The 24,705-nt window shown below is 34.9% G+C and overlaps 1 protein-coding gene and 1 long non-coding RNA gene across 2 annotated transcripts in view; both read right to left on the bottom strand.

Moving 5' to 3' along the window:
• The window catches only part of LOC149789260 (ubiquitin-conjugating enzyme E2 H), a 77,629-nt gene extending 55,266 nt beyond the window's left edge, over positions 1-22,363 (bottom strand). The window contains exons 1-2 of the mRNA XM_089975436.1: positions 22,224-22,363; positions 2,765-2,841 (exon numbers count right to left, since the gene is read on the bottom strand). Of these exons, the coding sequence (XP_089831562.1) occupies positions 2,765-2,841; positions 22,224-22,276 (130 nt within the window). The 5' untranslated portion in view covers positions 22,277-22,363. The remainder of the gene's footprint in view (positions 1-2,764; positions 2,842-22,223) is intronic.
• LOC149789261 (uncharacterized) lies at positions 16,039-22,212 on the bottom strand. The gene is made up of 2 exons (XR_016424342.1): positions 21,656-22,212; positions 16,039-16,676 (listed from the first exon to the last, which is right to left on the bottom strand). It is a non-coding gene; the product is annotated as an uncharacterized LOC149789261 (long non-coding RNA).
• Positions 22,364-24,705: the final 2,342 nt, after the last annotated feature.

Below are 24,705 nucleotides of genomic sequence, written 5' to 3'. Positions count from 1 at the left end.
AATACATATCATAAGAAGTCTTTTAGCGAAACCATCATGCTGATATGACCATCCATTCAGAAGTAGCAGCAATAACAAGATTTTCAAGATGGCTGCTGTGGTGGCCATACTGGGCATCAGACTGGCACCATTTTCATTTAGGTCAAACTAGACAACATTAAATGTCTTTTAGTGAAAACACCATATTCATATGATGTTCCAAACAAGACTTTCAAGATGGCTGATGTAAAGGCCATATTGGATTTTTGAGCAACACTTCTGTCACTTAAGACTAACCACACCAGAGTGAATGTGTGTATAAAGTATCAAGGCAATCCTCCAACTAGTAATGATACTAACCTGTGCTAACAGATGGATGGACGACAGTGAACAAAGGATAACAAGACTATTACACAAGCTCTTTAGGTGAAATGACCAGTAGACCAAAACACAGCAAATAACCAAAAAACAGCATAAACCCAAAGCTGTTGGTACTGTACACAATGCACCAACATATCTGAGTCTACACTGCTAACTGTTAAGCTTGTATTGTCCACAATCAAATACAGCAGCTACTTTCTTCTCTAAGCACTTATTTATTTCAAACTAAGAATGCATTATGATACAAAGTTAAAAGCTGCTCTGGCAATCAGCATTTTCAGTTTGCCATGAAGACTTTTTAGTCTGTACAGAGCCCAATAAATGATATATTAAATAACAGTGTAGATCTATATTTTATCTGAATCCACTTGTAAAACAAGATTCAAAATCCGACCCCAGAAATATGAAACTGACCATGAAAGCTCAACTCTTTCTCAGATTTTCAACTTTTGATTTTCTTTGTACACAACTTTGCTCCAAGCAAGGTAAGAATCATAAAGTGTCAAATTTCAATGACTGCGTGTATTTAAGTACCGCGTGTTAGTGTTTGCAATGTGAACCTCCACTTTTGACCAGAATGAGGTTTAACATTTTTTTAGTTCTGCCATATAATATGCACGTGATATAGTTTTTGAAATCTTGATAATTTTGCTCCATTTTTGTAATGCGACAACACTTAGCCAAACTGGATAATGCAAGACAAATGATTACTCTGAAAAGATCACAATGAGAAAATGAAGCAGTGATCCCTGTATAGTCACGAAGAAATATCAACTACCATAACTTAAGATGAAAAATAATAATAAAAATCAAGTTTATTTCCCTAGAAAAAAGTCTTTCCTATATCAACACTTATTTTGTTTCATGTGTCAATGTTATCATAATAGACAAACTGGTCACAAAAAGATATCCCCTAAACGTGCCTCTAATAAGAACATTAATACCGCTTGAATTCAAAAATATTAATTCAACTATGAATAAAGAAATTAGTAAATAAAGACAAAAATTTTGAGATCAAGTTATCAAATACTGAACATGGGGTCAGTAATCATATCACATACAAACCTATTAAGATCACACTATACAGTATGGGGTAATTCAAATGACAAAAACAGCAAGCTAACACATCTTCACAAAAGAGAATTTGGGCTAATATCAATCCAAACAGAAAGCAGGGGAAATTTAGCTGGTAAGTTTAAAATATTACCTACTAAACACCAAATCCCCTTGAGAAACGTTAATGTACAGGATATTCAACAACAGAGCTATAGTATATTTACAGTCACTATTTTAGCATTTGTTACCCAACTGCCCTCCCTCCACCTGTGATTCATGTCTACTGAACAGCATAAAATTCTCTAACAAATAAAAAATTAAAAAAAAAGGAGGTCAAAATACTCTGGAACACTGCTCAGGAATAATACGCCAGTTGAGATTAGAAATGACAGTATTTCCTTCCCCTAAACTCAATACATCCAGCGGCTTCTGACATGGAGTTGAAATGAAAATGAAAACTACTGTATTTATATTCATGAATGCCTCTGTGCATAATTAAATAGACTACCTAGTATCTATTTGTCACTAATTGCATACTGCAAACATGTTGACTATGTGGGTTAAATATGTATGGGCGAGTATCCATCTGGTCAAAGAAAAAAAAGTAAATATATTGTTGTTTATAAATATACATGCTACTATGTACATGTATGCATGTGTGTTATGTGTGTGCATTTGTGTATAAATAAGTTCCTTTGTATGAGGGCCTCATGGTAGATCAGTTTTTCAGCCAAGTGTGTTACCATCTTGGAATAAAGTCATTAATATTATTATTATTGTTGTGCATTGTGATACTTTATACAACTTTAATGTAATCGTGACGGAGTGTAACAAGTTACCAGTCATTTGTACATGTATTTCACATCGAGTCACAGAGCAATAAGCTACACAGTAATGTGAAATGAAAGAGTTTAATATTATAGCTAATCAAAGAACAAGACTATGAAGGTTTGTAAGCATTATTTAGTTCTTTTAATAAGGTAGTAAACAATTTAGTTATAATGCATGGGTTTAATATTTCCCAAGTGAATGTGACAAGTATAGGCAACTTTAATGCCTCGATCCTTTCAACAGATCAACTGAAAACAAAAATCTTATTTTGTTGTACTGTCAAATTCGTATTTAATTCTGAAATATGAATTTTGGTTTAAAAAACGTGAACAACAAAATATGGTATGATCTTTAGATTATTGTTTTACCTCAAAACAAATTTAATAGCTGAAATTTTAGCTTGAAATGGCAGGGAATCATTTCCTGGTCAAGCCAGAATTGCTTAAAATACAAAAAAAATTCAAAATGCAGCATTGTCTGACAAGAACCATGAAATGTGACTTTCAATAACACTTACTATTTGCAGGTCCATAGAACTTCACAATGAACTCATTCAAACCACCAAGGATTGTTACTTCATGTTTACTCTCAATACTGAACAGAAGTCAAGGAAATGCAAATAAACATAAAATTCATATAGGACTAACAGCAGTAATGAAAATTAACATACATGCAAACAAACTAAAAACTAATGATGTATACCAGTTTTGTACATTTCCACAAAGGTAAATATTATAAACAAATCTTAGCCTAATTTTGCCATACATGAAAATGTACAATTGAATCTTGTTCATACCTGTCATTTTCTAATTAGCATGTGTAGCAATTTAACAAAATACACTAAAGACTTATCTGAAGAGTTAATTTATTTGTAAGGTAATGGCATCCAAACAATGATTTCTAAAACATATCCTATCTTATTCCTACTTTATCCACATGAATGAGGTGAGAGAAAAAACTGTCATGATTAATAGTTTCACCATAAGTAGGTCCAATGTCTGGCAACACTTCAAATTAAAAACAGAAAATTCAATACTCTCTGAAAAGGGTGAGGCATATACAACACAGGTCTAGTTATATGTATACAAGTAAACCAATGTAATAAAAGTCTGCTCTCTCACACACATTAAGGATGATTGCTTGTGTAATTTCAGGGTACTAAATTTTTAAAAAGGTTTATTTTATTTCCAAGCAATCTAAAATCAGTTACAAATGTATTGGCTGAAGGCATTATCTTGTACTACACTTCAGTCTATATAGCCCTATGTAAAGATTCGTATACGGAAAAGTATGTGATCAAGAACTGTCACAAACATTCAATAAAATAATAACTGAATAGTCATTTTAGTTGCACCTTTGCACCAATGACCCATTTTTAAAATTCTTCTGGTACAATAAAGTTTTCACAGTGGCATCCATAGCGTGCATTAAAAAACCAAGAAAAAAAAACAAAGATCATTCCAGCTGATTTTAGACTGAATCGAGTGCACTCAGTGCATAAAAAGTGCACGACAATCAATTTAATGGATTGACAAAAGTGTCTTACTGATTTTAATTAGGTTAGGCACCTATGTAAAGCACATGAAATGTAAAGAAAAGATGAAATCTCAGTAAAAACTGCTGCCTTTACTTCTAAAGTAGTGTACAAAATGGAAAAAATATAGACTCAAATGTCCAAAATAAATTCTAGAGGGGCATGGTCACTTCAACATGAGGAAATCCCAGCATCAAAGGCTCACAAAAAGAGAGGTTAATAATGATACAGACACATGGGTCATAAATTAATTTCTGCACTATTAAATTTTCCAGCATTATATCCTTTGAATCAGCCATCACCGAGTCAGACTTTGACGTGGTTCACAGTAATTTCCTTGACAACTAAACTAACCATGCTCTAAGAGAGGACAAGATTATTTTAGCTGACAAAAAAATGGCAGAAAAACAAGATGTAACTGTAGTAACATGTGGAACAATGACAGATTCAAAACCTATTGCTGAAGTTAATAAACCATGACATCAATATCTGTGATTATGACATATCAGTATGTCTGAATTTCTTTTTTAAAAAAACAGGATTGAGGTTAGGGTATTTGTGACCATTCTTGTTTCTAAATGACCCCACTTTTTGACTTGGTAACTGTGCATGATTTGGATTTTTAACGTAGCTTTAACAATTTTTCAGTCATATCGCTACAATGTCTGCAGAGTGGCAGTTTATGGTGATGTCTGACTTGGTAGGAGCCAATGGGCCCAACTTTTTCCATTTCTGGAATGAACACCGGCAGCCAAATGAGTATTACAAATTTTCACCGGCTGAACTTCATAAATTCTTGATATCAAACTATATAAAAGGATAGAACTGTGCATGCTGGTGAGTGAAATTTTTCAGTCTGTTTTAGCTGCCAAAATCACAACTGAATGTCAGAGCAGCCAAATTTACAGACGGTTATACATCACAAAAGATTTCCCAAGAACTCATATACATGATTATCTTTTTTATATAAAAAGAATGTTAATACATTGACCACAAGTGTGATAATTTTTCATCATTACATAAACTACAAGTCACAATAACAGCATTTTTATGCAGTTTCTCCCTCAGTTCATAGTGCTACAATAATACATCAAGGTAACAAGTGACATCATAATAATGACGTCATAATGCAATGATCATATCACTTCAAGCTGTCTCATAAATGTCAATTTTACATAAGCTGGACACCTTTATGGCTTTCTTTCAGTGATGTACACTATTTCCATAACATCAAGATGGTCTTGTTTAGAGCACTGTTTAAAAAACACCCACAAAAGATATTAGATCAAGTGATTGAGACACTAGCACGAATTAAAACTTCAACTCTGTATAAATCTTTAAAAAAGGAACTTAAATTCCTGTAAAATTTCTAAACAATAAGGACCAATGAGAAATATTAGTGATCTTGCTCACAACAGGTTGCTCTGTATGGCTTTAAACTGAGAAATTTGAGTTGGTAAACCAAAGTTGGGAGATGGGCATGGAATGGCTACTCCACAAAATGACGACATGAAATCCAAATCCTTCAAATGTCAATGCAATCAACATCCCATGTAAAAGTTACACTGTTATAGTTATTATGTACTTTGGAGAGAGGGACCAGTATAAAGAGAAGTCATTTGCTTTGGCAACATGCACACTGGAAAGAATGCTGACATACCTCTATGCTACTTTCATATACTGTGAATGAAACGTTTTGAAATGTCATTATGGAAACTATGCACTCAAGCTTGAAAAATGAGCATGAACTAATCCAAAGTACACTATCGCTAGTAAAACAGAGCAATTGATTTTTTGCAATAGTAGACAATAACAGCTTCTGAACATGCAATAAAGTTATCAACTCAGTCTTTTTCTCTCCAATTCACCTCTAACATCCATGAAGTGAAAATGACCTAGCAGTCTTCAGAGAGATTCGCACCTAAAGCAAGGATATGTTGTATAACCTATAACATACATATACCCTTCAATCATATACTAAATGATTTAAAGTCATTTTAGCAAGACCTCAGATATACATGGTCTTTTTCTTTTCAAAAAAAAATTGTGCACTTCCTAAAATACCACAGGTATGCAAGCCTGATGCTAAAATGGGTCAAAATCATGAAAATTGTGTTTGGCGTGGAGTTTGTGTTACACAGCTCCTTATATAAATACAAAATAAGAGACTAAGTTTGCAACTTGAGAAAATGCAGTTTCTCCACTAGCTCTTTATTTCTTCTTGGGATATGTGTTTACACTTTTCAGTCATTTTGGTGTTGCTGAACTGCAGCATTATTTAAGGGTAGAAAATGCACAGATTTATTCTCAGAATGCAAAACTGCATCTACCTGACCCAGGTGTGAGTGAAATATTAAACTTTTATTTGGCACATGCAACCACTTGTTACCCAGTCTGGATGAGAATGAGTGATTTTCCTGACTAAGCAGCACAGAAACTTGGGCAGCCCCACTGTGCAACCATATATGCAAATACTGGACATGAAAAGAGATTTATGCATGCAACTAACAAACTCCAGGACTCATCTCTACCCAATGAAACTTAGTCCCTATATCATAACTTGGAAACAGTCCAGATCCACAGCCTATAATGTTTACATGTACTTATTTGGATTGAAAGGATACAACAGGAAACTACTGATATCCCCATCATATAACCTAATATGCATTTAATTGGCTAAAAAAGACAAAGTCTACACATGCAACTGATATTGCCCTAGGGTCCATCCCTTCAGAGCCTTTCCCTCAGGATCATAATTTAGAAACTTTTTAAATCTACAGTATACAGTATAGTTCATGTGAATTTTTATTTCTCCATGCATTCTTCTGGAGGTGTAAAGTGTATGTATGTGTATGTAGTGCTTTAGGACACCTTAGCACAAAAGGGGTAAAGCAGTGAAAACAAATATGTAAAATTGCACAAAAAGTGGGAAATATAGCCTTCCAAATAAATGTATAATTAAGTACGAGATAAATTATAAAACATAAGGATGTAAACATTCTTTAAAATGTAGATAAAATAACAGATCAAGGTAACACATGTATAGTCCTTACAACATGATTAAAATGTTTTGTTCAAACCACATTCCCTCTGAAGTTTCAAGATTTTCTTAGGTGTTATAACCCATACAGTTCATATGAAATACTTCTGTCTCACAGAGTGAATATCAACACACTCAACAAGGTGCCCCACTGTCTGGAGATGGAGAAGGTAAAGAAAGTCCTCTACTATCTCCATGTGCCCTGATGGAGCTGCCACTGCTTTTACATAGAAATGCTCTGCAAGCCATGCTTTCTTGTGGTGTCATATTCAATGATCACCACTGAGTGGATGTGGTGTTGATAAAATGGGCATGAATACCTGTTAATTACCCAGTAGAAATGCAGTACAGAATTTTATTAACAGACGAGACAACATAGCAGGGTAATGAGTTATCACCATTGTTACCATTTTAAAGAAATGCTAGGATTTGGTAAATAGCATTTTCTTTTACTCTTATAAATTATTGGACAACTAAATTGTATTATTCTTCCCAATTAAATTTTAGGTGACATCAACATAATGCAATGCTGCATGAAATTTATTAATCCTGTATATTTAGTGAAGCATAATTGTTTTCGAGTTTTCTTAATTTTTTTTACAATCTTGCGTTATTGAAACCATAGGCAATTTCTCTGGACTTTGCAACACATAAATTCAAAGTCGAGTCTGAGTGTTACCATTCCACAACATGGAGTGGGCATGGTTTTAGCCCATTATGATGCATGGAGAAATGAAATATGCATGACCTGTACTCTACCAGCTCCATGTATTGTTTTAAAACTTATCATATCATCATGAACCCATAAAATGAGATTTTTATGCTTTTGGTGCAGTGATCTCAATACAAATGTTTCTTGTAATAAATAAAAAAAGCTGCATATTAAGCATCAACTTATATGCAAATTTATTTTGCACAAACAGTAAATTCATTGTGTCTATATCTGTATTAGCAATGTTTTATTGAAAACATTTTAACCTTTAATATCTTTCTGTTTCAATGTTTTCCTGCGAATTATTAAATCCATTTTCATAGATTTTGTGGTGAAGCAATTTTTATGGATACTGTGATCACTTTAAACTATGAATTTCAAGATGCAGCTAAAGATGTACTATCATTATACAGGGTTCCTGCAATCTTTAAAAAATGTAATCCCATGACTTTTCCAAGACCTTTTTACCAATTTCATGAGTACAAAAATGTATGACCTCTAATAATTACCCAACACATAAATTTACAACAAAAACATATTTTACAGCAGGCTTTGGAGATCTTCATCTATTCAGATAGATCATTCTCTTTTGAGTGCCATGAGTACAATGCTTCTGAATGGCGGTAAGATCCCCAGATGTAGTGTGGCTATGAAGTTTTAGGGGAATCTACTCTAACCAATCCATTGTTGAAGTTTGGTAGGTTGATAAAACTTTTGCTTCAGAAAATGAAAATGCAACCAGATAATGCCAACAACAAAAATACAACAAAATTCCATGACTTTTCCAAAACTTTGAATGACATGAAAATTTCAAACTTTTCAATGCCCTTGAAATGCTTTTCTGTAATTTACAAACTTATCCAGGATTTCCATGACTGCAGGAACCCTGATTATAGAAAACAGATATCCTTATAGTACAGGAATGCATACTGACAAATTTACACCCCCATGAAAAGGTCATGTTCAACAAAACCACCAAACTGACACCAATAAAGATAACAATGAACCAATGAATTATCGAATAAAGCTGTATCCAACAGGCCATCATGCACTACTGAATGATAACCAAGCCCTTTATAAACCTACAATTTCAAATGACAGACATTAGGGCATTGCCAATGGACCCAACAATGGTCTTGCAGTATTTAACACAGAAAATGGGGTCTTCAACCTTAGAAAATAATCTGAGCTTGGATAATGAGTTCAATGACCTGCAATGGCTTCAGTAAATATGCAGGTCACTCCAATCTGAGTAGTGGTGGCATGTGTTCATTCATTGTCCAGCCAGCTGCTGGCCCTAAATATCAGCTACTAGCATAGCAGCTACAGGTCTCTAGATTTCACCAAAAGAACTATGTTTAAATTTAAGTTTACAATCCTGTAATCTAACTTAAACTTAAGGTTTCTTTAAAACCCAACCAATTACATGTATACAGCACAATTAAACTTCACAGTAAGATGTCTGTTGGTAAAACTGGGGCCATAAATGATCCTAGTCAAGATAGACCAGCCTATTAATTACACCAAAATTTCCTGTAGAATCTTTTTTTCTTCCTTTTAAAGATAGAGTTTGCTTTAAGTAAACCTATCTTACTGGACATTTCTCAGAGAACAGCAGCATAAAATAACAAATTTTTCATAATTTTACCTATATATTCAGTCCATCTGTCCATAAATAATAATGTGGTCTCTTTAGTTTCCCTTTTAGAGAGAACACTATTTAAACTTTCATAAAATCTCAATGAAATATATTGAATGTATAACAAATAAAAATTTAGGAAAGAATGAAAACTACATAATTTGATGTATCATGAGCAACCTTGCTAAACCAAGTTTTTTGCATCTGATACTGTATGTACCTGCTGTAAGTCCACTCCAACTGCAAAACTGCACTGACAGAGATCTGCTGTCACATCATGTGCAAGCATATCTGGTTCTATGCAGTTTGTCAGGATTAATCAGAAGAAAAAGCATCATACGCCTTGATCTGCCATTGCATAAAGCAATTACAGCTCAGAGTCTCTCTTGTTTGCAGTTGGACTTCACTTATAATGAGCATATATGGTAATTCATGTGCAATTACATAATGCTACATGCACACAGCTAATAGAATTGGAAAGCATTCCATAAGGAACCTGAACCCAGGATCACTAACGTTTGGTTCATTGATGCTTTTATAGCTACTAATGATATGAAAGAATGGGAATCAGTCTAGAATCGGGTGAAATTGTATAGATTAGGCTTTCCAGGATTGGTTGACAATGAAAGTAAACTTTTAGTGAAAATATCTTTTGCAAGTTTATCCTAGTGGTAACTGAATATTTTTTTTTTACAGACAATGCTTCCTTAATGGACTTTCTATATTTTTACAGACCTGAGTTTGGAAACCTCATTACTGAAATTAGCATTGAACTATTTGGTGCAGAATTGAAAACATGATTCAAACAAATGTAAATCAAGAAAATGCTGTGGCTCATATGGTTTTCTCTACACATATTTCTCTCATCAAGGATAGGTATATACTGATAAATATAGGTTTCATCATGCTTGTCAGAAATTTAAAGTTCTTCAACTATTACACTGTGTTTGCATTGGTTTACTATGGGAGCTGAATTAGTAAGAGTCCTTCAGTAATCTAGGCATGGTCAACCAAAGCATTTATTATTGGGAGGAAATGCTTTATTCTCAAGATTCCAAATTGTAACTGCTGGCCCAGGGATGAATAAGTAGTAAACTTTATCTTGGCATGGCCAGAAAAAAAGTGGTTTTCCAGACTGCCATATACTAGCATTGAGCTACATCCGACAACCAAACTGTACATACACATACTGGACTATATAACAGTTGACCATTTTATGAAGCAGACTTGAGTGGTATTTTAAGAACATGACTTCTGCCAACTATTTCCCAGACTTTATATTATACTGAATTTTATCTTAATAAAAGTATAATTAATATCCCTTGTCTTTGTTCATAATGGAAGTCATCCAAAATCTTGATGACACAAACAAGTTTACAAAGTTAGATAGAAACTGGATCAGAATGCTAGCCTCTAGATCTTGAGGGTAACAAGCTCTGCCAGTCAGATGCAAAGTATATGATTAACATGAGCAGATCTCACTTATTACATAACCTGTATAAAACAACAATAATATATGCAATTTCTTTCTACCAAAGTGGAGCAAAATGGAATTTGTTCTACAGAGTGGTAGCAAACTTATCATATCAGATACAAGATTACTTCTTATATGCATAGATCTGATTCATAATCATCAGACCCATCCAATATCCTAATAATACAAGATTATTTCCCAAGTCTGATCAGAACTATAGTTGCTAAAAAATGCAGACAAGTTCAGCCAATCACATGCAATATAACATTATTTATGACTGTCAGAACATGTGGTGATGATGAGTTGGATCTCGTACTCCTTATCATTTTTGGTTATTGTTATCTAGGGGATGATCAATCATGGTGTTATTGCCCTGACCAAATAAACAACAAAATATGAAATCAGTGGATGGACTAACAGATTTGAGCAGTGATACAGAACAGAACTCGAGCCCCAATATGCAAAATATAACAACTGAATCAATTACATGAACAAAATGAAACTGAACATAACATCTGAATGATACACTTTCTCTTAGAAATAGAGGTACTAAATTAATGCAAACTTCAATTAGCCATTCTGTTATAGTGATAGAATAAATTTCATCATATAATCAAGTGACTGATCAAATTCAAATTGCCGGCATGTCAGCATCAGCTAGTGCTTCCGGTCTTTTCCAGATAACTGTTGGTGATGGGTCTGCATTGTCGTATTTCTTTTTTCCTTTCTTCTCTATTCTATTCGAGTCATCAACCGTCTTGGTTGCAGACTGTGCTCTTTTCCCACTGTGCAATACAGTATGGAGCTAATTATTTCTTTCTGCCTTCCCAAGCAGTCACTCAGTATCATCAGAGCATTCCCTGTCTCTTCGCTGGATCTGGGTCTCTCAAATTTCCAGACCCCATATCACTTGGATGATTTAAAGAGAGAAATTGCCTATTAATTTTTCACAAAGTTACATTCTGGTTTCCCTCAGAACTTTGACTAATTTCACAATGGAAATTTCCTAAAATCCTTATTCGGTCTGGGAACCCACACACCCTCGTTTAGATTAGCCAATCAGGATTACTTTTTCTAACTGCCACAAATTTTATCACACCCATCAAAATCAGAATAATCTTCTCTAGTCCGCCTTTATTAATAACTATTCTGGAAAATATCATTTTATGACACCTGTTTTCAATTGGCCCTAGACATCTTAAATTTTCTCTGGTTTGTCTCAACCCTACATGACCTTACACTGACGTATCTGTTGGACCGTTACTGAAATATCAGTAATTAGAAGTCATCTTATGCCTCCAAGCAGGAGAGGACAACTATTACAAGCTGACACATTATTGTGAATGTAGCCAATACATCAATCTTAATTGTTACATATCGTGCTGACCATGACGGATTGTACGTTGAAAGTATTCTGTAAAAAATTTCTCACCATTACAATGTCCATGAATTTCACTTGCACTCAACTAGGATCTTGATGACATTAAGCCCATTTCCCCAAGTCTGATCGAAACCATATCTAATTTGGTCTCAAGAATGTTAAAAAGTCCCAGTCAATCAGATACAAGAAACAATATGCACAAGTTTCACTCATAATAAAAATCAACCAATATCTTCTGACAATATCAGCCAATTTACTAGGTCTGATTAAAATCAGGTCAAAATTAAAGTCTATCAAGCGGTAAGCTCAGGCACAATTTAACATGAATCAATCCTGCTAATTATACATAACATATCATCTGTGCCCTTGACTATTATTCATTTAACCACCCCAAGTACAAGATGTTCATAGCCAATAGAGACCAGTTAACTCATTAACACCTGGAGGCTTTTGCATTTTTGTCTGAAATGTGAATAGGAAACACATTTGGGCGGGGGGGGGGGGGGGCGGTTATTTCTGAATACATCGACACACAAGAGATTTCTGGTTAACCTAATACCTAGTGTTCGAGACATCGTTTTTCTTTGGCATTTTTGCTCACTCATAAGCAGAAGGTAAAAGTTGGACCTTTTTTTTTGCTTCTAAATTCCAAATGCCCATCTTATCCTACTTTTTGCAAAGGTTCACCCGCTGTCCGTGTGCAGTTCAGACCAGTCTGCCTTAGATCTGAGGCCAAAAAGTCTAAGATCCAGACACAAAATGACCAGAAGCAAATTTTTGGTGGAAAAAAATCAGATCCAAAAGATTTCATTTTTCTGTGTATTTTGTAGTGCAACTAGAACATCCATATTATTTGGTATCATTGTAGAGGTACATATGTCTACCTTTCTATAATACCATCCAATTTAGTGTATCATACATGACCTTGACGCTACAGAGCTCGGCAGTAGGCTACTACCTCTTGATGCGCAAACGAGGTGCCAGAGGTTAATAATTTAAGTACCTTACTGCCAGAGCAGTTACCAAAATCAAAGGCTTCTGTCAGTTATATTTTCCATTTCAGCAATTGTTTCATTGATAATCTAATATTTAAAAGCATTTTTCCAATTATAAGTTACAAGGTTGTAATTGGAAGAAATAAGGTTTTAAGTATTTGCTAATTATGTTTAATTAAATGTAGTTCTAATCCATGTGGCAATGAAATTGTCATTACAGTTGATTGCTGTTGCTTGTCACTAAGGATATTAAAAGTAAGAAATATTATCTTTAGTTAATTATCTTAAATTTGTTGTAACATAGCTGTATGCTCATACTGTTCTCTAATAAAAACTTTCTCTTAAAAATTCAAAAATATATACTTAAGAAAATGCCAGAGTGGGAGAGTCCCACACTGTGAGGACATCTTATCTGTTGTTAACCACTGCATGGGTGTCTATCAAATTACATGTATGATAATTTGCACGTTTGTGGTTTACAACTCTAGTGCCTTCAGGCTATCAATGTACTGGCAGACCAACATACAAATTTAAGATGTCCAAGAAAAGTATAATCTTACCAATTTTGGATTTTTTTTGTCAGAATATCAGCATTATTTTATTACTGAGCTCCAAAACTGTTATTCCTAAAGCATGCAACAGACCTGATCCAAAAACAAAACAACACTGCACACTCTTCTATGATGGACTAAACTCTGATGTCTCTCTTGATTCACTTGTGACAAGCGTTTAATACAGATACTTTCCCTCGCACCTACAGTTTGTACTGTTGCTCTCTCTCTGGCCCAACTTAATTTTTAATGTGATAAAATGACATTTGCTAATGAAGCATATTGATCTCCCTTGTGCTAAATTACATATTAAATGTGCCAAATTCATTGCATTCAAGGTTGCATATGTGGTGACCATCTGTGAGGAGCATGACTGGGCAATGGGGAATAGAATTTACCAAAGTTGCAATTCATCTAAGTAAGAATCATTTTAATAAATGCTGTAAATACATTAACAGATGGACAAGGCTGCAAAACGTGTATCAAAACCCTCTGGTTAGAAACCCTTAGGTCAAGGTTTGGTTCTTTGTCAATTTCTACAGGTCAAATATTTGTTCTAAGAATTTGGGGGCTCAATTTTTCATTCTGGGCAGGTGATCAAGCCTTGCAAAGTAGATCCTCCTAGAAATTAGGTCATCATACCCAACTCACTCAAACAGTGAAAGTATAACCCCTTTATGTATATAGATTTACAATCATTCACAGTTGTAAGTGTTTAACCTGCTGGCTTAGGAAGGTGTGGTCATATCTGAAATGCTCCAATACACTCTATGGCATTTTCAAAATGGAAGACACAGCCACATTTCTCAAACAAAACCACAATTCCCATAAAGGGACTGATACAGTCCAAAAATAATAATTTCCAAGAAATAAAGATAAGACGAAATCTTTTTTGAATGGCCAGGTACTGAAACTATATTTGATATTGTGGAGCAGCTAAATTGGACCCATTTTTATGTTGAAGAAACTAGACATCACTGGAAGACATTGGGTGGAAATCCTATAACAATTATCACCATTCATTCTTCTGGAGTAGAGATAACAAGATTTTCAAGATAGCCAGCATGGCAGCCATCGTTTATATAAGACTCATGAATGGCACATAGGACCAATTAGATATTATCAGACTTTGTAAAAATCCAACATCAATATGGCTGAAAATTCTGGAGCAGTAGCCATAACAAGATTTTCAAGATGGCCAGAATAATGACCATACTGCAAATTATACAGGCACCATTTTATCATTTAAAACCAGATAGATATTATAAGTCCTCTTCTGATAAAAGTTCCATCTTGATATGATTTGTTGTTCCAGAGAAGTAACTATAACAAGGTTTTAAAATAGATGGCTACCAGTGGCCATATAGGATGTCAGATCAGCACCACATTTTCATTCTGGACAAACTAGCCATCAAAAGAAGTCTCTTGGTGGAAACCCCATGATGATACAACTTTCCATTCAGGATGAACAGCATTAAAAGGTTTTCAAGATAGCTACTGTGATGGCCATCTTAGGTGTCATATTGGTACCATTTCCATAGTAAATCTTTTGGTGAAAACTCCATGTCAATATGACCATCAGTTCAGAAAAAATGATGATAACGAGTTTTAGACAGCCGCTGTGTTGCCCATAGTGGATGTCAGATAGCACCATTTTCTTTTAGGACCAACCAAATATCATAAGAAGTCTATTAGTACCAATCCCAAGTTGAAATGACCATCCATTCAGCAGGAGTAGCAATAACAAGATTTTTAAGATGTCCACAGCGGCAAACTTTTGCATGTCTAAGTAGCACCATTTCATTTGAGACCAACTATATTATGGGATGAACATATGTGTAATGTTTCAGGGTAATCCTTGAAGTAGATCAGGAGGAGCAATAACCAACTGGTTCTAATGGATGAACAACAGACAACAAGTCACCTCAAAAGCTCTTCTGGTCTCTGACCAGTACTCTACAAAATGTATAAAATACTGAAAAACATGGATTTACATTGAATTGGACAACTGAGAGCCAATGACTCCAGACTCTAAAGGCGGTGAGTCCCAAGGAAAATCATGGGAGTCTACAAACAAGTCAGAGTATCCCAGTCCCAGTGTAAGAATTAAATATATTCCATGTTTCATGCTATACTTTAGGCAATACAACAATTTAACACAATGTTCTTTATTTTTAGTATAAAATTAAAATAAGTTTTAATTTAATTTAATGCTGTACTACAAAAAGCAAGAGATTTCCTGTAAAGGATCAAAGAAAACTGACCTGTAATTTTTGACAGAACCATTATACATGTATAACAAATACTGATGATGTTATTTAATGTGCATGTGTGCAGTGCAGTGAAAATAAAATTAGAAAGCAGTCAGACAGAGACTGAGAGAGTTTTGTTATATGAATAAATGAAAATTGATTTGACAGATGTTTATTGCAAAGATAAAAACTGACTGATAAAACAGAAAAAAATGTTACAAAAAGAAACTGTTTCAAATCTGGAAGGCAATATACATTAAATAATCAACAACTGTATATCTGAATTATTTTATCAAACATCTCAACAGTCACTTTTTCTGCTATTTCACTTTTATCGTCTTTAAAATTGTTTGCTGACTTTAGATCAAAATGTTTCAATATTGGTCCCCCTCTTCAATTAATTTACTGACAGTCTCATGCTCAAATCTTTCCAAAGAGTTCAATTTTTATTTAACTTGTGAGGAAAACTCCTTCTCACAAGCTACAGATGTTATTGGCGTTAGCTTTGCAAGTAAAGCCAAGTAAGGCAATGTATCCTGGTGGTTTATTGTGACATACATGCATGCAACCTTCAAAGACAGTTTGGAGTTTCATAGCCCTTACATCATTTTAAATTAAGAGATGTCCAACTTCATTCCCTCTATATCCCTATAAAGATTTTCCATTCTCACTGTTTCCAAAGAAAGCACAGACATTGTCCAACTGATCTCCACTGTTTTTCTTCATGGATGTAACTCTTTGGATCATTTCTGGATTAAAAATATTGTCAAGCAGTTGAAGATTTTCCATTTCAAATATCTCAAATATGTTCTTGAGACTGTCACTTTTTCTACATAGTGCCGAGCACTGGTCTGAAAGTGCATGTTAAAAAAGAAATTAGTTATCAGTTTCCACAATTTTGTATGTTACACTGTGTTCAACAACATATGCATTCTGCAAAGCATTTTCATTCTGTCTTTGACATCTCCAGTCTCTCTGTTATGCTTTCTTACATGAATTAACATGTCAAAAAGATCACTCTAAAACATCATGGCTTATTTCCAAATGACTGTTACAACATACTTGAAAAATACTGTATGAAGGAGAAATGTCCTCAGACCATCATTTACTGTATCAGTATTGTGCTGAACATGAATCCGACACTGCAAAGAAAACACTTGCGACCATTTTGGATATATCAAAAATTATTAAAGTAATCGCCATATAAATAATCAGGTGTATATGCCATTGTTTATGTGAACTTAATTGATGAATATTAGCTGATTACTAACACTCAGTTCACTTAGGCCTAATGTCAACAAGTTTAATCTTCACAATCAAAACAAAATATAATGGACATTATTAATCAAGTATAGTCTTAATATACCTCCCCGTTTGTAACCCTCTACCAATTTCAAAAATGAAAATCTTTAATGTGACAAAAAGTGCACAAACTTAGTCAATTAATTCACTGATTTATAATTTCTAAACCGAATGTTGACCAGAGTGGCCCTGACACTGGCATTCTCTGCACCTTTCATGTTTAACAGACTTTCCATACTAACATGGTGCCATGTTGCATACACTATGGGCAAGCTGATTTGCTCAGGCAACATTGTGTAATAAGTTCATCCTATTTGATAACTGCCGAATAATTCCGTAAATTACCATAATGTTGAGAGTTAGAGTTATATCTTTTTGCACACATGTATGTAGAAATTACACAGCTTGTTAAATAAAAATGAATGGCAAATTTGTAATTATTTTCTTTTGCTAGATTCAACATTGTAAATACCTGATATTTCTACATACATGTGTGCAAAATGATATAACTCTAATAACTCTCAACATTATGGTAATTTACGGAATTAATTGGCAGACGATATAGCATTCTCCTTCTATGTACATACATGTATTCATGCATACACCCTTCGCTGAAATTGACTTGTCCATGAATTGAAAATGATTGCCAAACAAGGTCGTCTTTTACACTGAAAACGTCAGTTTGGAATGAAATACGCAGACGATAACTGTGTTAGGGTCCCATCTGGGCATAATCAGGCTTGAAATTATAAATCAATAAACTAAATTCAGTGCATCTTTTATCTCATTTGTACTTTTCATTTTTTAAATCAGTAGGCAGATACAAACAAATGGGGAGGTATATTCAAACTATATGAAAATTTAAAACTCGCTCAACCAGACAATAGAGACTTAAACAATGATGGTGGTAAAAACAAAGACATCAATTAAAATAGAGATACATCTTTTATTTGATCAATAGGAAGCAATATAACTTAAAACAGTCTTTGATAATTCCCTACATACAATTTGATGTCACACTACTGTGGAATTATCTGATGCGGTTAGGGTATTATTAGACACGTCTTTCAATATCTGCATGTGTATAGAGGGCAAATGACCAATCACTGCTTGAAAAGGTGTCAATATATGGACAAAGCTTTCAAGTTAGTATATTTTTATTAAAATGCTTGAAAAAAGACAAGGACACCGATCAAAATGTGCTGCATACCGTGGACCCATGCGTGTCTATGCATACAAGTAAATGATTTCTGTCAGAGATCCAAGCCACTGGATCGAAGGAAATCACTGTTAAAACAGACTTTAATACCAGATGGCTTGTAGTCATGGAAATAAGAACTAAAACATTAATGCCTCAGAAATACTTAAAATAATGAAATAAATTGGGTTTTTTTACTCCTTACACTGCAATAATTTATTTGTCACTATCTAGTTCATGTTGATCTGATTGTCAGAAAGGGACTGAAACTGTTCTTCACAGTTGATAAATTAAGTATCAGAAGTCCCTCCAATAAAAGACTGAGCATATTCAGCCAACAGAACTTAACAGCTGGATACACAAGCAAATGATTACGACATTTTATTCATTTAAACACTGGTACTGAGGATGAAATATCATGAAAGAAGTTAAACTTGAGGTGGTTGAGCACAAAATACTAGAAGGTTGTCTGAATACAGCCAGCTCTAGTGGACAACGAATATTGTCATTGTGTTACCTCAGTGGGTTTCACTGCAGTACTATGATTGTTCGCATACTGTGTGAATCACTGTAGCTCTTGGATATTATGTGCTTATTTTCTGAGGTTTGTCTTACAGCAGCATATATGTCTGGATATGATACTGGCAAGGGATGATGATAGCTCCTGGATACATCCCCCCACCCCAGGCTTAGGTATGCATGTGTGTTTGCAAAGAGCAACTAAAAGGAAGCCAAATCGTCCTTCAGAATGATGCAGACCCTAAAAAATGTCCATAGGAAAGAAGCTTCATCAATCCAGTATGAGTTGTGAGACAGCACTGGAGATTCACAATATTTCTACCCATTTTCAATCACTGAAAACTGCCCACTTGAATAAATATCCAACAATTCCAATCGAAATTCAATGTGGCTCAAAAGATGAAAATTAAAACTGACCACTTACCGAGAAATTTGTAAATAACGTTTACAAAAGCTTCATCCAGTGCTTAGAAGCTACATCAGATCCAACCAAAGTCAGAGAACTACCACAAAATGTCTGCAGTGGGACGTATATATATTTTTGTGGATAATTTCTTTCAGGAGACAATTATATGGTGATTATAACTGATCGCCACAGAAGATTCCTGATTGTTAAAAGAATTACGCCTACTTTCAGTGGAGAGAGTTATTCCAAACATTCTATGAATGAACAATTGCTATCTGCAGAATGCCATCGATTGTCAGGATAGACAATGGACTGTCATTCATCAGAGAAATTTTCAGAAAATTTACTGCAAATGAAGGGTTCAAATATAGGAATATGTCCAGTGCATCTAATGGGGAACAGAACCATTGACAGATTTGAGCCCATTACAAAAGGTAAAAAAGACAGCACATCACAAAACAGAATATGAATAATAAACTTTATACATTTCTACTGAATTATGGGAGTGAGCCAGATCCATCAACTGGTTTACCCCCTGCTGCAATAACGTTCTCTCCTGATTACCCTAGACCACTGTGAAGCCAAAAGACAAATACATCAAGGAGTGGGATCATGGATCAAAAATGAAAAATATGGGTTATGCTGACCATAGATGAATTCAAGGCCATGCACTCAAAAACAAGGCAATCAGGTGTTGATAGAACAGCAAAGCAAAAACAAACCTGACACTGTATTTAACTCAAACCCAGCAAAAGCCATGTCCCTCAAGGAGTCAATGATCATGGTCAGGTATAATGACTGCCTCGTTACACAAAATACTTTAAAACTGTCGATGCAACACAAGATTCGACAACTATGATTAGCCGCAGTGAATACTCATATAGCAGGTCTCCAGATGACCACACAAAGTGACCAGTGCAGAAATGGAGATTTCCTGCAAGATATCTGGATTAATTAGTATAGTGTTGTGCAGTGTTACATTGCAGATCATAATACCTGCATGGAAACTCATCAACTGTTCGTCTCCATATCTCAGATTCTGGAATTGGTATTCAGAAGTGTAATTTTTTATCACCATCAATCTGTGTAAAAAAAATCTTTATTTGCTGAATTCAAACCTCAAATTTAAAATCACAGGTCATAATAACACCTGCTTGTACATCAAAACATGTGCTCCGTACTAATAATCATCACTTTCAGCACTTTTCAACCAAACCAAATTATAAGCAATAAATGTGCAACCTAATGACACCGAAAATTCTGTACAAAGAAAACTCTATTGAGATTGATGAACTAATCACAAGTTTATCAGCAACTAATCATGTAGTGTAGACTAATGTAAACATTTGAGAACTTTCAATGGCACCATTTTTCTGGCTGGTACCATGTCATTCAGTAAAGTTTACAGTGTCAGAAATTATGGATGAATTCAATTGCAACAGTGACTTGAAACCAATGGCTGTCGAATGTTGAATTGTATGAGTATAGAATTTAAATCCAATGAAGGTGAGGTTATGTAGTTGGTATTGGCAAAGCCATTCATACTTAACCCCACCTTCATGTGGTGCCTGTCAGTCATCCGGCATCCAGGATACAGAGTTTTGGTTAATGTTGGTTGTAGAGTTTAAACAAAATGAACACAAAACCTGTGACTTGTAATTTACAATTTCTTTGGGGTTCATTACAATAACTGAACATTACACCTATGTACAGAGGTCACCTATGTGCAGCAGCCAGCTTTGCCTTTTCCCATGAGTAAGCACTACTCACAGGTTTGACTGTACTGAGAAACCCCACAATGTAGCATGATGGTCAAGGTGGTTCATAAAGTGTCATTGTGCTATGTTCCATATGATATAGCCAATCAAGTCCGTCGACTGGGGCTGGGGTGATAGAAATGAAATCATCTGATAGAGCAGAGTACAGGACTAACCTGATATGTGCATGATTATGTGAATCTGTTTAATGAGTGATCTAACTATGATTCACTACCATCACTGAAAATGTGCACCCAACATTCAAAATGTACCCCAGTCGCATAGATTACACCTGGAGCTTGTTCCGACTGTAAAGATTATCTTCATCAAATGTGCTATAATAAAAGATCAACTTTGTTTACAGCAAGAAAAATATACAGACAATTATACATGTAGGCTTAAAATTGAACTGTTTTTTCTATTTTTAATGCATTTTAAACAGTCTTGCAAACATTTTAAGCCAATTTATATAGAATACTGCTAATCTAGAGCTCTATTTTGGAACTAAAGGAAAAACCTTATTAAAGTACTCACATGTTGAAACTTACAAATACTTTTAATTATTTGTAGAGCAAGGGAAATTTAAAGTCTTGCATGTAAGTTATTTTTGTATTGATTTTCATCTAAGTTGATGATCCAATGACTCACTATTTAAGATCCTCTTTGTCTGCAAATCTATCAAACCTTGAAACAGGGTCAAAGCAGTCATTCACCGTGTACCGTCCATGTACATAATTGGATACAGCATAGTAACATGGTCTGGGACTCAACTAAAAATAGCAACTGACACAGATACAAACGATTTGAACGAAAATAAAGTGGGTTAATCTTTCACATAAATAGAGATCTAATGATGAAACTTAGAAAATAGGTTAACATATTTTTTGAAAGAACACTGTAACAAAACGGACAAGTTTTATTGTAAAAATGTAATTATCTTTTCTTTTTGCGTTTGTTACATGTTGATTATTGCGATCTATATAAAGGACAGTCACATGTGCCGTATGAATGCCTACAAATCAAATAAATTATTTTAAAACAGCAAACTGATTGTATTTAAGAGGATTAAGGTAATACAAAAAAAAAACATAAAACGAATATTGACAAGTACACGATTGTTCGCTGGCAAAAAACTTCAGCTATCAGCTGTGGTAACGAATTTTCTAGAAAGTCGACATAAATCCAGAGGAATGAAACAAAACTGTAAAAAGGATACAGCTTAACAACATCTGTGTCCATGCGTCGCTTCCCAGGACTAGGGGAGGACATCTTTTGTGCTTATTTTGTGCAGAGAACCCAGGAATTTACTGCAAAGTCTTGTCCAGAATGACAACAAATATGGCGACTGCGAACCGAAGACTGGTGACGTATATGGTCAGATGGTAACGATAGCCACGCCTCTTCCAAAATCAGAATTTGCTAGTTAAGTGCACAAAAGGTTTTAAAAGATTTTTAAAACAATTTTAGTATAAAAAACAAGTAGCGAAAATGTTAGTTTGTTCATATGTTGCAGTGTACTTTGGACGGACTTCCCGTAAGAATGAAAAGAGGGTCAAGGGTTATGGGTTACATTAGGTCAAATAATTAGGTCATCAGCTGTGAGATGTAAACAAATACACATGGTTGATGATTATATTGCTGTCATCTGACGTGTGTAAACGGACAAACCACAAAGTGTTCTGTAGTTGTATCAATCGAATCTGAATTCAGTTTAATTTGAAAGTTCAGCAGTATGTGTCTAGCGTTCTGCTTATACGCGAGAAAATTGGCATCCTAGAATATCAAGTCCACTCATATCGATCACGTGATAACAGCAAAAGCCTACATGTACATTACGTAGCTATATTGAGAAAGACACAATATCAGAGCCCGACAATTTCACTTCGTTAGGCCTATGATTCTTTTGAAGCAAATATGCATCCCGTACATATTTGAAAAAGGGTCCCGAAACGCGAATGATTGGATATACGAGTTTCAAACCTTAAAGGACTTTATCATATTTAAGATAAAAAAATATTAATGAAAAAAATTTGTATTGTCTATTGGTGATTCTTGTTCTAACATGGAATACTAAACCACAAAATGTAATAAATGAACGCTCAAATTTAACAATGGTTGTATTATTCAAGTAATTACACAATTATTCCGATCAACTGATTTTCTAACAGATCTGTATTCTTTCGTAAAAAGACATAAAAAGGCAATTACACCAAATGTAGTAATGTGGAATTTGGGGCAGAAGGGTCCCTTTAGGGCAAAAGAGAAATCCTACGTTAATGTGGTCCACAGGTTTAACATGGAAATGGGTTAAAGAAGCAGAAAGATTTATGGGGCAAAAGGATTTTGGGGCAGTGAAGATTACGGGCTTAGTGAAATGGGGGGGGGGGGCGATATAGCGTCAATGGGAAAAATACATTACAGACGCCCATTGGGCCTGTATAGCTTCAATATTTATAGCGTCAATGGGAATTAGCATTACAGACCCTCTTGGGCCTGTATAGCATCAAAATGTATAGCGACAATGGGAAAATACATTACAGGTAAGGTGACGTCACAGTACTGAAGATTGGTAAGAACGTAGCAAGGTGCTGACCTCAGTAGGGAACAAATAGCGGGCACAGGAGCTCGTATTATCGTTGCTTAAAATTGACCTGTCATACATATACTATATTATAACTAAATATTATATAGTACATGTATGACAGGTCCATTTTAAGCGACGATACGAGCCCCTGTGAGAGCGGGGGAAAACCCTAGAACGTTTTGGCGGGACAGAGACATACATAACACATACAACAGACAACATAGTAACACAAACAGCTATACAACCGACTAAAACAATGTTTTAGGCAAAAAAGCAAATCTTTTCGAGGCGTACGAGTGGCCCTGAAAAGGGCCTTTGGGTTTATGTTAACATCACTCCGTTAACATAGAGGGCATCGCATAGGTCTTCCCTTTCTCAAACTTCTTCTGACTTCCGGTCCGCAGATGAGAACTCTCTTCCAACAGCCGTGTCTCTGCACATACATTCTTCTTTTCCAAACGCTTGTATCGGTGATCCGGATAATTGTCCATGATGATCTGACATACACGGGTAAGTCCGTACGAAAGCATTGACGACACAAGAGTAGATGATTCTACTGTTGACACCTCATAGCCTCATCCCAACACATTTAGTTGGTTAAGAATTAGAAGTGACACCCTGGTTTTCTAAAGGTGTTTTGAGAGGTGCTAGGTTTCCATGTCCACCCAGTTAATGTTACATGTTTTGGTGTTATTATAAAGTAATAATGGAAATGTAAATAAATATAATTTCAGCAGGATTGCTCTGTTTTGTTCGTCAAATGGTAGTTACAACAGAGTTTTGCATTATCCCAGAAAAAGGTTTAGATAGTTGTACTTTCTTCCCCATGCCCGGGTTGGCATTGGGCCTGATTTCCATCTTATCATCACTTTGAACCTAGGATAGTACTAGCCTCCCCCCCCTCAAGACGATTAAGTCTAAGGGAGGGGTTCCTTTCCTTTTTGTCCATTGTATTTAGTTGTATTATAGTGACGTTGCCAGAGTCATTTGTCCTCGCGTTGTGTATTGATGAGTATTGTGTTGTATTTGTACCCATTTAAATCTAAGGACACATCTATCTAGGTCAAATTAATTGTAGTCATGTTTTCGTATCTAAGCTTAGTGCGATAATACA

Source organism: Sinohyriopsis cumingii, chromosome 11 (assembly GCF_028554795.1).
Source record: "Sinohyriopsis cumingii isolate HCF-2022 chromosome 11, ASM2855479v2, whole genome shotgun sequence".
NCBI classification, from domain to species: Eukaryota; Metazoa; Mollusca; class Bivalvia; order Unionida; family Unionidae; genus Sinohyriopsis; species Sinohyriopsis cumingii.
Note: the sequence above shows the minus strand (reverse complement) of the source record. Positions and strands in the feature narration are given on the sequence as shown.